The sequence below is a fragment of the Vitis riparia genome, chromosome 4, assembly GCF_004353265.1.
Source record: "Vitis riparia cultivar Riparia Gloire de Montpellier isolate 1030 chromosome 4, EGFV_Vit.rip_1.0, whole genome shotgun sequence".
NCBI lineage: Eukaryota > Viridiplantae > Streptophyta > Magnoliopsida > Vitales > Vitaceae > Vitis > Vitis riparia.
Window position 1 is genome coordinate 20,824,849 of NC_048434.1, and position 16,757 is coordinate 20,841,605.

Consider the following 16,757-nt stretch of genomic DNA (forward strand, 5'->3'; position numbering starts at 1 on the left):
CACACTGACAGGTTGGGCTATCAAGCATCGATGCCATGTGTGGGGCCTACTCTTGACAATGAGTCCATAAGGTGATTGTTTTAAAATTGTAAAAATCTATTAGATTTAAAAGGAACAATATCTAAGAGTATGTTATTACAAAAGATAGTAGTCAATTCATAATCTCAATGTGGGATATTGAGCAAGTGTTTTGAGTAACCCTTCTAAATGTGATTATGATATTTCATATCAAATAGGAAACACTATTGTGGTGTTTGTTTTTTTACTTAATTCTAAATAGAACATTAACGCTTAATAGTGTTAAATTAGATTGTTTGTTTTTGTAGTATTTTATTTCTATTAAATATTAAAAAGTAAAGAAAAATCAATATGTTATTTTTTTTATTTAGAAAAAGCTATATATTTTGGCTTTTTCTATTTAGTAAAAAGTTTATAATAAGTCATGAAAAAGTAAAAAAACAAACAACCTAAATTCTGAAAACAAATTGCTTTCAGCAAAAAGCCAAAAAAACAAACACCACCTATGTGTATTCCTTTTTTACCAAATAAACTATTTTTAACTCAATAATGACTTGTTAAGTTCAAAACAAATAATATCTATGTAAGAATAAGTAGATTCTTGTATGTTTGGGTGATTATTTATTAAAAAAGTAAAAATATATATAAAAAAAGAAAAAGCCAAAAAAGGGTCATTCATTAGGATCCACTTTTTATTTTTTGTTTTTAAAGACAAAAAATAGTATTAAAATGTATATAAAATGTACTCTTATATAAAAAGGTATAAATTTATTTTATTTTATTAAAATCACTTTTAAAAAATTTAAAACTTGAAGTAGTATTTTTTTTTTTTGTTGATATTTCACTGTTTTTAAAGAGATTTTTTTACAATTATGTAAAAACATAAAACAAAAATATATCCAAATGTCACATCAATTTGTTATTTTCAAAATTTTCCTAAGAAATGTGAAAACTATTTTTTTAATTGAATTAAAAAAATTGAATAAAATCATATTAAAGAGATTATGAGACCCATCATATAAAAACAATACACATATTACAAATAAAAGAAATATTATTATATATATATGAAATTTATTTAGTTTTAAATATGGGCATTATCTTATAAATATTTTATTAAAAATGATGAGATAATACCCATAATTAGAAAGAAAGAAAAAACTTTCACATAAATACCTTTATTTTGATATTTTTACTTTTAAAATTTTTATTCAAAAATTATTTGACATGAGATATTAGTAGGGATGCAACTTGATTGGATTAACTATATCTAACCCGAACCCAATTAGATATTTGGGTAGATTTGGACAATAATTTTCAATACTTGGGTTAAACGTAAGTTAGGTTTTCTTAATCTCAAACTCAAATTGAGTTAAACTTAGGTTAATATTCAAACAATCCAAGCCTAACTCAAATTCAATTTAATATTTTTATAAGATTTATAATATATGCAATTTTATATAATAATATTCATTTTATTTAGATTTTTGAGCAAAAATATCATTTTATATTATATTATATATTTTTTATTTTTTTGAATTTTTTTTCTATTTATTATTTAAATTTATATATAAAAAGTTTTTAAAGACATTATAAATAAATTTTGAATGTAAACCGATCAACTCAAACTTTGTTAAATGAGGTATGGTTAGTTAGCGACCACGATCCTCCCAAATTGGAAAATTGATTGGAAGGGAAGCATTTTCTTTAAGGAGTTAATATTTTATGTCTTTAAAAGATGAATGTTATTTATCCGGTTTTTTATTTTCAAATACCCTTTTACCCTTCTAATCAAATATAACAACAATTAGTTGGTTATTAAATGACCAAACTATCCAAGGACCACTGCCGTGGCGGTCTCCAATTGGTCGTTAAGCCACCTAATGGGTCCGTATTTCAAATCGACTTTGCAGCGAGACGGTGAATCTGTGAGTGACTTGTTGCCTAAGTCTTGACATTGAAAAGAAAGAGGAGGGAATTGCAGAGATTCCAGAAAAAATCGAGTAAGGAAGAAAGAAACAAGAAGCTGAAGAAGAAAGATGGCCAGATACGATAGGGCGATTACAGTCTTCTCACCAGATGGTCATCTATTTCAGGTCGAGTACGCTCTCGAAGCCGTCCGTAAAGGCAACGCCGCCGTCGGCGTCCGCGGCACAGACACCATCGTTCTCGGCGTTGAGAAAAAGTCCACCGCCAAACTCCAAGACTCCAGGTCTCCTTTTTTCATTTTTCTTTTTTATTTTCTTTTTTTCTTGTGTAAATACCAAAATGAAGGTAGGGTTAGGGTTTGATGGTTTTGGAGACATCCATGTCTCTTCACTAGACAAATTAGAAAAATGAGGTCTTCTTTTGAATTCTCAAGTGCCCACATCTGGAACAAGTATGGCTGGCCGATTCATATTCTACAAAAGCGAAATGTAAACATACTTGTCTAATCAAACTTACATTTCATTGAGGTTTTAAAATTCCATAAATTTCTGATACATTTCTACTAGTGAAATTGTGGCATGCTTGTATCTTTTATACGGAAAATTAACAAAAAAAAAAAAAAAATACAAGTTGAGGAAACCGGTGGTGGAGTTCTTGTGGATTGGTGATGCTGTACGTTTCTACTGCAGATGTCTAGAAGAGGTCCAGCCTTGTTGCTTTCCTGTCACCAGTAGTCATATAAGATTCACTTATTTAGGGTGCAATTTTTGGCCATAGTTATGACTAGGGTGGCGTTTTAAATTATATTTTTCTTAGGAGTTAGGATTGATTTTGTGCTGACTATTTTTCTGTTCTGTTCTGCAGAACAGTTAGGAAGATTGTTAACCTGGATGATCACATTGCACTGGCCTGTGCTGGGCTCAAGGCAGATGCTCGAGTCCTAATTAACAGAGCACGGATTGAATGCCAAAGCCACAGACTTACTGTTGAGGACCCTGTAACTGTTGAGTATATTACACGCTATATTGCGGGTCTTCAGCAAAAGTACACACAGAGTGGTGGTGTGAGACCATTTGGCCTTTCAACTTTGATTGTGGGCTTTGATCCATACACTGGTGTGCCATCTCTATATCAGACAGATCCATCAGGGACATTTTCTGCTTGGAAAGCTAATGCAACTGGGAGAAACTCTAATTCGATGAGGGAGTTCCTGGAGAAAAACTATAAAGAAACTTCCGGGCAAGAAACTGTGAAGCTTGCAATTCGTGCATTGCTTGAAGTGGTTGAGAGTGGCTTTTTGCCTGCTTCTTTGCTTGTTATTTCATATGTACATAGTTTGTTGCACATAATCTCCCTTGTTTTTATTCTCTGAGGCTAGTGGTATAGGTTTTTCATAGTTTTACCATAGTTGCTTGCATCCAGCACAAATTACGTCTATATCAAATAAATAAATAAATAAAGGTCCAAAATGATAAAGGTCCAGTGACCCTGCCCCTCCTTGTACTCAATGAATCAACGGTCACTACTTAATTGCTACTAACCAAATGTTCTGCTCTCTCTTATCAAATACTGCTAACAGTATAAAAATACTCAATGTAAATTGTCACCTGCTTTCTATAACATTGAGTGAGTCAGTGTCAATTCTATACCGTACCTGTCAGTAATCAATCTATTGGTTCAAATCTCTTGGTTTATCAGCTTGCTCTTCAATGGTGCTGCTGTATAACAAAATCTAACTATGACAGAGTTTGTTTATTTAGGTATTTGAATATCTATACAAGAATACTCCAGTGTACTGGGATTATGCCCCCTTTTTTTCTAGGTGCTTTTTTTTTTTTATCTATTATCTGTTTTCCTATCAAAAAAAGAAAACAGACAACTGGAGATTCAAATTCCAAACCTTCCTCTCTACTCCACCCACTTCACCACTTGAGCCAAGGCCTAGGAGCAATGTTGTTGGTCCTGTGAAATATGCTAAGTCATGAGTTAGGAAAAGTCATAGATGTTCTAAGTTTTTGGTCTATCAGAATGATCGATTACTATGTGTATAGGCTCTTGGTTCAACAGTCTAAATTCTTGAGTGGTGATCCATACTAAGCAGTTGGAAGATTTCTTCTTTATTTTTTTTAGCATTCTATGAATAAAGTACACAAGTCTTATATTGTGAAGTTGATGCATAGATATCTCAGGCCTCCTTAGGTGTGATCAGGTGTTGGTAATGCAGAAACACATTTGTTTCTGCCTTCCCAAAATATTTATGTCATATGAGTTATCAATCATTCTTATGTAAAAAATATATTGTCAACCATGTAATAAGATTGTTGAGTATGAGGCACTTAGATTGGTGTTTTTTCTTTTTTTTTATCTTTGTCTGTCCAATTTCAGTACCAATTAAAGGAAAAATGTGGAAAAAAAAAATCTCGCTCCTCCACTTCCCCGTCTCCCTTTCCTTCACACATGCACTCCACCCAAACACTCCCATATAAACACAGGTCCATAAAGGTGGAGGATCTAGTTACCTTTTTATTTTTATTATTGTTGTGTTCACAATGCTAGAAGTAGTTACTAGAAAGTACTACAAATTATATGAACATGTTAATATTTGGCATGATTATCATCAGGTTATGGGTCCACACCACTAAAACTTGCTGCATGTTAGTCATTAGAGGTGCCTGGACACTGCTTCAGCACTAATGTCCTTGTTGATATTGTAATTATCTGGTTGGGACTTTTCACTTAGGGCCTAATGAGGGCAATAGCTTGTACATTTGTATATCTTGATTTCAGAAGCATAACTTTTGGCATGTGTTATCTTATTACATGTAGGTGGTTGAGAGTGGAGGAAAGAACATAGAAATTGCTGTGATGACAAGGGAGCATGGTCTGCGGCAACTTGATGAGGCTGAAATTGATGCCATTGTTGCTGAGATTGAAGCAGAGAAGGCTGCTGCCGAGGCTGCAAAGAAGGGCCCTCCAAAGGATACATGAGCTTTGCCTTTCCCCCTTCTTCTCCATTGATGCTTATCCTACCTTGCAACTTCCTTAAAAGAGTTAAAAACAAGGTAGAACTTTTCAAAATTTAAAACTATGTCCTGGATTTTGGTGTGGGCAAGAGCGACTGTCATTGTCAGCATTTTCAATGTTGTTAAGAAGTATTGCAACCATGAACTTTAAAAATCAATTTAACAGCTTCTCTCCAAATGGGTTGTGAAACTGATTTGGGACAAAGAATTTAGTGAATTGCGGTGCCTGCTTCTAGTTGATTTTTAATCTTTCAGGTCAGCGGTTTCGTTTAGTTTCTAGAAAATTTGAGGTAAAAATATAAGGGGAAGAAAATAAAAAGAAAAAAGTAAAAAATAAATTTAAAGTTAATAAATTATTTTTATATTTTATTTATTTTAACTCTTTTATATTAAAATTAAATAATTTATGAATTTATAATTTTTTTTTATTAGTTTTATTTGTATTTGATTTTTTTTTTCTTTTAGATTTTTCACAATAAAAATAAATATAATTAAATTGTTTTTTTATTTTTATTTTCCTTTTCTTAGCACTTCTAAGAAAGACTCGTTTCAAAACAAAACCCCACAAGGAGCTAGAATTTCATCTCCATTTCATTGTAAGCTGGTCGGATTGCGGAATTCATTACTCTGATGTTGCAGGACGTGATGTTCTCCATGGTTTTCAGAGTTGAGGATAAATTTATTTCTTTTTATACTTCCTAAGTAAAAAGAATTGAAATATGAATAAGTTTTCACTAAATTTTCAAATTTAAAAGAAAAAAGAAAAAAGAAAGAAAGATGTTGAGGAAAAAGATTAAAATGGGCATATATTGAGGAGAAAAAGAGAAAGGAAAAAACAACTTAACTATTTTTAATGTTTTCACTGGTTTTGAAAAATAAATATTTGTAAAATATGATAGAATGGCCCATACAGGTCTCGAACCTGTGACCTTCGCGTTATTAGCACGACGCTCTAACCAACTGAGCTAATAGGCCAGTTGGGATGTTTTCATCTACATACTATTTTATCTAAAATATGATACAATAATACCTGAAATCACCCCTACCTAGGCAAGCAAGTTCGCCACAATCAAAACTAATCTGGGAGGAAGATCGGGGGACGGCGGTTTTGTTTCGGCCATGAAAGACGATTACGAGGTCGGTTCCTGCTTTGTTTCTTTATCTATACATTCTTCGTATTATTACTTCCGCATAACATGTTATTCTCCCGTTTACTCTTACCGCTAACCCTTGGAAATCCCTCCTTATCATTCATCGTCAAGCAATCATTATGTATTTGGGAAGATTTTCTGATGTCAAACTCAGTATGCATTGTTTTAGATTCATTTTGTTGGTTGATGAATAGCTAAAAATTTTGATTTTTTCTGAAATAAATATTTTGGAATTTTTTATTTTAATTATTTATAGTCATGGAATTGTTGTCAACTAGGTTGGGGATAGCTTCCTGTAATGAGTGTTTTTGAGTTTCATCTGGGCCTTTTGCCCTTGTGTTCTCTTCCTTTGATTGATAAATTGGGGGGTTCTGGGTAGTTGTACGGACATAAACGGTTGTTTATTATAGTTCAGCGGAAAGGAACAGTGGGATTTTATTAACTTCTTTTGATTTTGGGTAAGAGCCATAGAGGGATCTGCTGATAATGGAGTAGTCTTTAGACATGGGAAAATCGTGATTGGATATAAAGATGCAGGGTTGAAATCTTGTGAATGAGTTGCTCTTCTTACGGGAGTTTGGTTGATTAGTACAGATGAATCGATGGAGGAGGAGAAGAGTGGTTTAGAATCTTTAGATGGTATTTTTAGGGTTTTCAAAGATGATCCATTATGGGGTTTTGCTTTGACTAGATGGTGTCAAGGTTGAGAGTTGTATCCGCTTCGGACCTTTTTGCACTGAGTCCGATGCCCGATACCATATTCAGCATAGACTTAACCAAGAACTGGTTAAACTTGGTTGATTCAGTCAAGATTCCAAATTGACTCGGACGAGATTCTGAGTTGAATTGTCTAGGATCGAAATATTCTCAAATTAAACCCCAAAATATTTTTTTTTCCCCTTTCAATTCACAACTAAGAGCAACCAAAACTGAGAAATCTAGGGTTTGCTTGGTAATTGTTTTCGAAAACAGTTCTAAAAAATAATTTTTTAAGAACAAATTTTGAAGTTGTTCTTGATGTTTTGTAGAACAAAAGTTTGTTTGAAAATAAAATGTTTTTAACCTGTTTTTAATATTTTTAAATATGTTTTGAAAATAATTTTTATGCCTAGTATTTTATTTTTAATTATTTTACATATTTATATAATTATTTTTAAAATAAAAAAAAAACAAATGAAAACAACTAAAAAAAACTAAAAGATATTATCTAAAAATACTTTGTTTTCTATTCTTAAAAACAAAAAGCAGAAAACAATTTTTGGTTGTCAAATTTGTTTTCCCGATTTTTTATTCTAGAAAATAGAAAATTGTTCTTAAAAACAGTTGCCAAACAAACCCCTAATCTCTAAAAACTAAGAAAATAAGAGATTCTCTTCGAAAGACCCATGGCAGTGAAGAAGAAGAAAGAACATCTTTGTGTTGGTACTGTCGTTGTAGTGATTGAACAATGAGAAACATCATGTTCTTTCATTGACGATGATCTTTGCATGTCAGTGTTGCCTCTCCTTGCTCGATCTCCGTAGTGTTTGCCTCTACAAACTGGGTAACCTCTCTCGTGGTGTGGGTAAGTGGCATGGATAAGTGGTGTTTGGGGTTGGGAATTTGAAGAAAAGGGCGAAATGTATTGTTTTATACAAAAATAATTTATTGTTTCAAGTATTCATGTATTTGCATCAATTTGCCTTATATGCCAACAGTATTTGGAATTGGGAGTTTGAAAATTATTATTTTATATGTTAAGTATGGTATGAATGACTTTAATTTAGATAATGAATTATTTTATATGGCAATGGTATTATATAAGGTGTATTATTTTATATGCTAATTTATTGTTAATAATTTATGAAATCATTCCATTTATTATTATGTTAATATATTTTTAAGTTTATTAGTTTCTTAATTTATTTAATTATATTATTCTTAAAAAATAATTTTTGTAATACTTTTATAATTTTTTGAACTTCTCAACTATCTTATTTTGCGTATTGCCCGATACTAAACCAAGACGTCGAGACCTATGTGCCTTGAACCCTCCAAGTCAATGATCAATACTGCGATTTTGAACCATGGATTGTGTTCTAAGGGTTTATGAAGGCGATCCATTATGTTGCTTTGCTTTGGCTAGAGAGCTTCTTTGTTCCACTAATGGAAAGGATGTATTGGACAATTCTGTAGGTCTTCCTTGCAGAGTTAGAAAAAGCTTGATACAGAATTGTCTAGCCGTTTAGTGATTTTGAATTTTGTAGATTCAAAAATGCATGTTGAAAACCAAACATTCTTGATTTTTTAAAAGCTATTTATAGGTAGCCTATGGTGTTGTTTGATACTGATGACTCATGATATTTCCAATGAATATTTGAGTTGATGAATGTGGATATAATGTATGCATATTGCATATATGTATTTGTTTAATTTTATTTTTCCTGAAATAAAAGTCAGCATTTAGAAAATTTATTTTTAAAGGAAAATTATATTGCTGGCTTCTAAGTCTTTTTTTTTTTTGGGCTAATTGAGTACTTGTGATTCTATAATTTAGGAAAAATGCTTAGGTCCACCCTTTTAGTGGTTACTGATGTTGGACATATCTGCATCAGTTAGTTTGTCATTTTCACATTAATCACTTAATTCTTTTGGTATTGAATTTTTTTCTTGTGATGCTATCTATAAAACATTAAATGCAATTGTAGGTTGAAGAAAAAAAACAAGCTGCTGCTGATGTTCTGTTTCAATATTCAAAATTCGTGATGGCATGTATTGGAAATCAAGTTCGGCCTTGTGACTTAAGGTTGCATTTAATGAAGGTAATTTGGAGTGTCTTTTGCAATTTTCTGGATAGCAGTAGTAGCAATTATTTTTCGTTTTTGGCTTAGTTTGATTGTTGCAAGAATAGTTTCCTTTATGACATCGAATAAAAGGATAGTTCCATCTATGAATGTGCTAGGTGATAACCATTAGGACCTTTGATGGGTTATTTATTTTGTGTTTTTATCTGAAAATAAATATGTTTGATGATTTAGATGTAGAAAACTTGATGTTTCTCATGTAGATAATCTACATGATTCATCTAATAGGTGACTTAGGCAAGTGGATGATGCATCTAATTAATGAAGCCATTACAAACCAACATAATTTTTAAAAACTTACAATAATGATATGATACTATGATATATATAGATATATATCTTGAAGAGTATCTAAATTCATATCTTATCTTAAAGTGTATTTTACAATACATATCATATATTTTTTTACTTTATACTTGACTATTTCATTTTCCTTTTTCTATCAATACATATATGATACACAATACACGATACAATATGTGATATAATGGTGCAATATACATACATCTTCAACTATTTTTCATAATTTTTAAAAAAATCTAATTCATTTTTTTATTAAAAGAATTTATCATAAAATATACAAAACTGTCAGAAATTGATCATAAAAGAGAGAAAGATGTAAAATAATCCTACATGAAGAGCTACATTCTTGTTATTAAGGACCACATTAGAAGTTAAGCAAATTTATTTTTACAATAAATTTTGGAAAATTTTCATTTAAACGGTTTGAATGTTAACATCATCAATGATAGTGATTAGTGAATAAATTTTTTTTAATATATATCTTATTTATTTATTTATTTATTTTTCATTAGGGGAAGAATGATAATGAACATGAAAAGTTAGAACTTTGAAGATGACACATAAAGACAAGACATCTATGTATATATATCAACAACATATATATGTACATATGCCTAGTTAGAATTTGGAACTAAAAATCATATATAAAAATTTAAGAAGTTTATTTTTGTGCATTTTGTAATGAACCTATACATTAAAGTCATATTTGTTAAATTGGACTTTTCAAAACTCTAGTATTTCATGTTTTCATATGATACAATATGGTTTAACTCTTTAAATCCTATTATCTTTTATAAAATTGGTTATATATTTTTCTGTACTTCATACTTCAATACATGCATATTTTTTTGTTTATTGTTTAGTATATAAAAATACTTATGATGCATGATACGAAAAAATTAAAGCAAAAGAAAAATGATATATGATCTGTTTTACGAATTAAAAACTATGAGTATTAATGCCTTGCTTCAGTTTAAGAGTACTACCTGATTATTTGTTTGGGTGATGGTTGTGATTTTTTTCAACTACTCTTTACCCCTTAGGAAATTTCTGGCATGCCAACTTCTCTGAAGAGGGAGTCATCCCAAACAGCAGCTTCTCCTGATGCTATGGGTGAATCATCAAGTTCAGGGACAGCTAGACTTGATAAGGCAGATAGTTTCCGGGGAACCATGGATTATAGCCTAAAACAAACTTAGTTGCAGGTTCGGTTGTTTGTAGGCTGCCATGGCCATCTTGTCCTTCTTGCCTTTTGTCCTGGTGTTTATTTGTTTATTTACCCTTTTCATTTGTACGTGAATTGTGTTCCTCTTCTGATCTTGGATAAATGCAATGTGATCTAGAAAACTATATATTCTTATCCTTGATTATATATATATTGAATGCTTAGGCCATGAGTTATCATTTCTAAATTCTAGAGCCTAGTTCTCATCTCATAATTGAGGCCTTCTTTATGCTAGTTCTCTTTAAGTACATAAATTTTATTTTTGTTTCTAAAAGCAGGACCATTTTCATCACTGAACGTTTGTATGGCAATTTAGGCTTAGCTTGGTTAGGCTGCCTAGAGGTGTATTGGGTTGGTCCATGACAAAGCTTTCAGGTCCTGCATACATGCAGACTTTACTGTTTTAACTTTGAACATTAGGGTGAGTTGCTGATAGATCCATATTAGGGACATAAATAAGGTGGGTCCCGAATTGGTTCACCCCATCCTGACCTGGCCACTATTATCTAAATATATTTTCATCTTCATCCCAGACCTGAGCCGGGTGGGATGGGGCAGGGGGAACTAGATTCCATTCCCTCCTTTCCAGCTTGGTTTAAAATTTTCTTCAATATTATTTTGTAAATAAATAAAATTTTCCATAAATTATTTTGTTTTTATAGGATATTAACTTATTTTGTTATTTTACATGTGTTTTGAAAAAGAGGAAAATTTTAATTTCGTGTCATATAATTGGAATGAGGAGGGATGGATTGATATAATAACTAAACCCATCTGGGTTTTAAAATAAAATCTCAAACTTGCTCCTATGCTAATTACACCTCCTCCTAATGCATCCCATTAGGGGTGGGATAGGGTAGTCCTGAAACTGTCTGCCCCATTGCCAATCCTAATCTATATTTATTCGTAACCCAGGTAGCTGGACTTAGCATTGGCCTACACTGATGGTGGTAATCAAGATACTGAATATTTAGAGATGCTGACCAGGTGGGGGGGGGGGGGGGGGGGGGGGGGGGGGGGGGGGGGCCTGGAAAGGGGAACCAGTTGGGTCCATTGTGCAAAGGCTTGTGCATGATTGGTAGGTCTGCATATTATTGATTAAGTAGGTGTGGATTATTTTCAATTGAACTAGGACCACAAAATCTCTTACTAGGGCATTAGTGTGAGAAGTAACAATGATAATCCCATAGCCTTGCCGCTTTATTATTAAAATTTTCTTTTCCCAATCAAAAATAAAAAGCAAAAAATGTGTTCGGAGAGAGAGAGAGTAGGCATGATGGGAGAAATGAATGGTTAGGCTACCTGAACGGCGCCCCTTGAATTAGTAATTGCTTATCTTCACTAGTGGAGACATCCTAGATTAATTTCAAGCGAAAAGCACATGCACCTAACATCATCTGTGGAAAAAGGCATGACATTTGAACAGTTCTTTTAGTCAAACTTGCATTTATAGGCTTGAAAAGATGAATGTTAATTGTCACTGATCTTGGCTCAGCATTTTTCTTTACTGATGAATGAGTAGTTCTGGTATCTGCTTTATTTTGGGAAGAAAAATGGAAAAAGATTAGGTATAGTTACAATGTTGGTGTGCAATCAGTGAAGTTGATTGGGTGAAAAAAAATTATGTAGCATGACTAATTTTAAAAGAAGATTACCTATCAAAAATGAAAAAAAAAAAAAATTGACTAATTTTAAAAGAAGATGTTGGTTGAAGGAAGTAGCCATATTAAATTAGTTAACATTGAAGGTCCCAAGGCAACCTTTTACAGTCGTGCCCAAATGGATATATATCAGAAGCTTCGAATCTTTCTACCTAACATCTTTGAAAAAGGCCAGGGGTCGGTGAGACATAAAAGTGAAATCCATTTTTATTTGTGGAGGGGCCATTTGCTTTTTGGGCTTTAGCTCCTCCGCAGCTACCGCCCTTTGGTACTAGCTTTATCTCAGCTGATTGGCTACACTGTCCTCGAACTACCACCCACATTGGCCTTTGAATCGTGGTCCTATGGGGCCTCATTTTTTGCTTTCTAGGCAAGAGAGAATTATTTGTCCTTTTTCCTCCTGTTTTTCCCTTGTCCAAGCTCTACTCCTTTTTCTCTGTGTTCTTTTCCAAAGTATTTTAGCATCTCTTGCCAAGATTGAGTGATAGGGTTCTTTGTTTTCCCTTTTGTCAGTTATCAAGTGGAAGATGAACTAATATAGTCCCGTGCATGATCCATGAATTAGCATCAGGTTAAGTTCCTATTCCAAATTAAAAGTTTGTTGGGAAACATTAAAAACTGAAGTCCATGCCCTTTTTCATATATTTGTTCCAAATTTTCAGGAAGGAAGCCTAGATGTTCTTTATTCTCATCTTCTTTGGGCATCCTCTCAGAGTGTGATTCAATAACCATTTACCGGGCTGGTGATGTGTTTTCATGCATTTCACCGTATCGTGTATCTTATATGACCATAAATTCAACATTTTAACAACAACATTCAATAGTGTTTGTTATGTAATTGTTATTATCATGACTAGAATGTACTACTGCAGGTGTTACCAAATTAACATAATGAATGTTAGGTATGATAATGTTGGTTATATGATTTGACGAGGGTGTCCAAAATGTTCCCTGATGTCACAATTCACCACAATTTGATCCGTAATCCCATGCACAATGTTGATTCTAGCTTCAATTCATGTCCATGAAATTTATCTTACCTACATATTTATGATATGACTCAAAGTCGTTATATTTCTTTTCTATAGTTTGAATGGAAGACGACAAATTATCATCATTGGTGCAGTGGTTAGCACTCTTAGTCACTGTCAGGGTGGTAGCACACATTGTATTAGCTTACCTGGTGCCTCTTTGTTAAATCATCCTTATTATCATAACCGAAATGGGTAAAGCATGGGCTTTCCATCGCAATCACACATGAAGTGTTAGAGACATGAGCACATCATCATCAATTAACATATTCAATCCTCCTGTGTTATGACAGTCAGGTTGTGAAGAAGGAAAATTCAGTCAGATATAGTTAGTTGTTCCTGCTTGCATATGTTGGTTGCAGTATGCTAGGAGAAATGGCCCCTTAGGTGTCATGTAGAGTGATCTAGGAACTAATTAAGGAAATATCATGGTGACACAATATTTGATTTGTTGTTGAGAAATTGTCATTTTTTTTTATTCATTTCAATATTGTGCAGCATCAATCTAAACTTTGAAGGCATCCCATATGGTAGATAGCTTCATTTTTTTCCCCTCTTAATATGTATGATATGATAAAACCCATCAGAGATATTGTCAGGTGAGTCCGTGAACCTTGATTGGGGCTCTGAAACAATGGTTATTGAACGAAAAACATGGAACCAACATATTTTAATCAAGCATTTAGGGCAATTAATGACAGAGGGTTAGCTTTGATTGGTTTAACAATAAGGTGAGCTCTCATTATCCTCTTAAGACATGTATTATAACTTAACATGGCATGGCTAATCTGAGTGGTTGCACAGGTAAAATATAATGAAAGCCCATTGTCCATGGTGAAGAAAACCAGTATAAAAACAGAGTGAATCCCAAACCAGCAAAATTATGTTGGAGAATCCCTTTTTGTTGATTTGTGTGTTGGGTTGCCACAATTATTGTTTGGTTGGTAGAAGTGTGGGAGATGGTGGCAATAAATGTTGATGGTTATTGATAGCGTCCTCCCCCTCCCCCTCCCCTATACACCGACTAGATAGGACACCTAACTCCTTGGCCTTCCTCTTCCTTGCTTCTCCTCCTCTCACAACCTTATCAACTACTTCAATTAAATGAGATACCCAAAATTTCCAACCAAAATCCAGTAAGGATGAATTTTTTTGAAAATGAAATGAACATTCTCATCCATTTACATTTAAGGACACACACTCCCGTATGTTTCCAACCCGCAATAACTTGTTTAATGATACTTTATAAAATTAAGAATATTTATATAATATTTTTTATTAATAAAATAATTAAAAAATCAGGTATTCATTTTCTCCTGAGGTTCCGTATTCTTATACCAAGGAAAAAATTGTCATTACTTTTATGACATTTATATATGCTATTCTTCGGTTGGCCAAACATTGGGGGAAGGGATGAAAAATTGTCAGTCAATGAAGATACAACTAAATTGTATATTTTGTAGTAGGTACAAGAAAGTAAGTCAAATTTTTATATCCGAGCTTTGTTATTCCTCGTATTTAGATACTATTTATTTTATTTAATGATTTAAATTTTATTACATACATCCAACAGATTGTAGTGGAGATGGGAGTTGGAAAAGTACCGATGTTAAAGGATATTTCTATGACCCAGAATATAAAAGCCAATGAAGCAATTAAGGCAATAGGATATTTTGATTCAATATATGAACAGACATTCCTCAATCTTTTGCAGAACAATTTCCATAGGTAATAAATTATCAACGCTTGCATCATGAACTCAATAATTACATATATCAAGGGGATAGAGAATTGAACAGTTGGAAGGGAATTCATCCCTGATAGCAGTCTACTTTTCTCCCCTCCTTTGTGTCTATTTTACAGTTACAAATTTCAATCTCTTTTCATCTCCAAATTTCTGTAATCCAAAACACCATTATTCATACCCAAGAAATCATCACTGCTGCCATTACCGCTCCCGCTGCTGCAACTGCACTCCTTGCTCTTCTCTAATCCCAGGCTGCAGTAGAAACAAAGCATCCTCCTTTCTCTGCTGTCCAGTACTGGCGGAGAGGGGTGATGATGGGGTGGGCTTATTCTGAGCTCAAGATTCAAGTCTGGACAGTTTTCTTCATCTGGGTTTCGGCTTTTGCATCCAAACCCACTACTCATCACCTCTTCCTTCTTCAGGACTCCACCAAAAGAGACGGTGGCTACGTCCACAGCTGGCTCATTGATGGGTCGATGCGTCAAGGGGTCAATCCCTCTGCTCAGTAGCTTCCTCCTTATATGGGTGTTCCAGTAGTTTTTGATCTCGTTGTCAGTTCTCCCTGGTAATCTTCCGGCTATAAGAGACCACCTTAACAGCAGAAGAACAAGGAAAAACCTCCATGAGCGGTAGCTGAGTGATGAAGAGTGAATCAAGAGTTATAGAAACGTACTTGTTACCAAGGAGGCTGTGTAGCTTGATAATGAGCTCATCCTCTTCATCAGTGAAGTTGCCGCGCTTAAGATCAGGGCGCAGATAATTAATCCAGCGGAGACGGCAGCTTTTGCCGCAACGGAGAAGTCCAGCAGCTTTGGGAAGGGAGCGCCAGCAGCCCTCGCCGTGAGCTTGGATGTGGGTGATAAGCCTGTCATCCTCTTCTTTAGTCCAGGCACCTTTGTTAGTGTGAGCTTTCTCACAACAGGGAGACCTACCCATCAATGGCAGCAAGCAGCAGCAGCAGTAGCAGTAGTATTAGTTGTGATGGTGATGATGATCCTAATAGGGAGGTGGGTTGGGGATACCGGGGGCTCCGGCTGCCATTGTTAGAGGATTGAATGGTGGGGGACCTTTTATAGGATTTTGACTGCGGATAATGGGTAACAATAATTGCTCCAAACGTGAGTTGGTAGAATTAAAGTTCTCGAGGGTGTCCCACCCACCCTCCTCCACCTTCACTGTGTGTGGATGTCATTTCATCATTCGGATCTTTTTCTACTGTTTATCGAGTTTGACGGATCTTGAGCCTTGACTCACCTCACTCAATATTTAACACCATGGTTAAGAATTTTGTTCATGCAACTCAGATACATACTTCTATCCCCTTTTTATCAGATTGTGATCAAGCTTGGAAGACAGGAGGATTGGGGAGGGACCTTGGGGAAATCGGCAGATGATGAGGAGGTTAGGGGATTGAGGGCGGTAGGGGAGATTCTTCTCCTGCCCAGGCCCAGACCCCAGACCCCAGACCACAGTGGTGATGCATGTCAGTCCAATAATTACTTGGTATTCTGACCATCATCATCAAGACCCTTGCAACACACTTCATCCACTCATCATCAACCACTTCAATCCATCAGCTGAGCCAAATCCTGATTCCTGAACAGCCCATTATGTGAATTATTTCTACATCTTTACTAGCAGCAATGGACCAAATTTCTGGTACAGTCGAAGTCATGACTGATATCCAGTGGCAACCAAAGTATCACCAACTCATATTGGCTCACATCATGGAGTCTATAGTTAAATACTTGAAATAGCACAATTTTAAATTTTTAATATCATCATTGGTCAATGTGCATTTACTTTTTATTATTATTTAAATAATG

At 34.0% G+C, this 16,757-nt stretch overlaps 3 protein-coding genes, 1 long non-coding RNA gene and 1 other non-coding gene across 5 annotated transcripts; 3 read left to right on the plus strand and 2 right to left on the minus strand.

Moving 5' to 3' along the window:
- The first annotated feature begins 1,936 nt into the window (after window positions 1–1,936).
- LOC117911990 (proteasome subunit alpha type-7-like) lies at window positions 1,937–5,208 on the plus strand. The gene is made up of 3 exons (XM_034826389.1): window positions 1,937–2,230; window positions 2,812–3,226; window positions 4,774–5,208. Exons 1-3 carry the CDS (start codon window positions 2,058–2,060, stop codon window positions 4,933–4,935), a joined length of 750 nt encoding a protein of 249 aa, XP_034682280.1. The 5' UTR covers window positions 1,937–2,057; the 3' UTR covers window positions 4,936–5,208.
- A 663-nt stretch (window positions 5,209–5,871) lies between these two features.
- TRNAI-AAU lies at window positions 5,872–5,945 on the minus strand. Its single transcript has one exon. It is a non-coding gene; the product is annotated as a tRNA-Ile (tRNA).
- A 26-nt stretch (window positions 5,946–5,971) lies between these two features.
- Window positions 5,972–10,679, plus strand: LOC117912310. Its single transcript, XM_034826849.1, has 3 exons — window positions 5,972–6,107; window positions 8,809–8,922; window positions 10,311–10,679. Exons 1-3 carry the CDS (start codon window positions 6,090–6,092, stop codon window positions 10,464–10,466), a joined length of 288 nt encoding a protein of 95 aa, XP_034682740.1. The 5' UTR covers window positions 5,972–6,089; the 3' UTR covers window positions 10,467–10,679.
- Window positions 10,680–12,373: 1,694 nt separating this feature from the next.
- Window positions 12,374–14,075, plus strand: LOC117913528. The gene is made up of 2 exons (XR_004651109.1): window positions 12,374–12,724; window positions 12,816–14,075. It is a non-coding gene; the product is annotated as an uncharacterized LOC117913528 (long non-coding RNA).
- A 764-nt stretch (window positions 14,076–14,839) lies between these two features.
- On the minus strand, window positions 14,840–15,990 carry LOC117912276 (myb-related protein 308-like). The gene is made up of 2 exons (XM_034826806.1): window positions 15,605–15,990; window positions 14,840–15,522 (listed from the first exon to the last, which is right to left on the minus strand). Exons 1-2 carry the CDS (start codon window positions 15,865–15,867, stop codon window positions 15,057–15,059), a joined length of 729 nt encoding a protein of 242 aa, XP_034682697.1. The 5' UTR covers window positions 15,868–15,990; the 3' UTR covers window positions 14,840–15,056.
- Window positions 15,991–16,757: the final 767 nt, after the last annotated feature.

Excerpts from the sequence above, each read along its gene's own strand:
- LOC117911990 (XM_034826389.1), top strand. The coding sequence starts at position 2,058 with ATGGCCAGATACGATAGGGCGATTACAGTCTTCTCACCAGATGGTCAT. Across the intron at positions 2,231-2,811 it reads GCCAAACTCCAAGACTCCAG|AACAGTTAGGAAGATTGTTA; the intron begins GTCTCCTTTTTT and ends TCTGTTCTGCAG. Across the intron at positions 3,227-4,773 it reads CAATTCGTGCATTGCTTGAA|GTGGTTGAGAGTGGAGGAAA; the intron begins GTGGTTGAGAGT and ends TATTACATGTAG.
- LOC117912310 (XM_034826849.1), top strand. Across the intron at positions 8,923-10,310 it reads TAAGGTTGCATTTAATGAAG|GAAATTTCTGGCATGCCAAC; the intron begins GTAATTTGGAGT and ends TTTACCCCTTAG.
- LOC117912276 (XM_034826806.1), bottom strand. The coding sequence starts at position 15,867 with ATGGGTAGGTCTCCCTGTTGTGAGAAAGCTCACACTAACAAAGGTGCC. Across the intron at positions 15,523-15,604 it reads CACAGCCTCCTTGGTAACAA|GTGGTCTCTTATAGCCGGAA; the intron begins GTACGTTTCTAT and ends TCTGCTGTTAAG.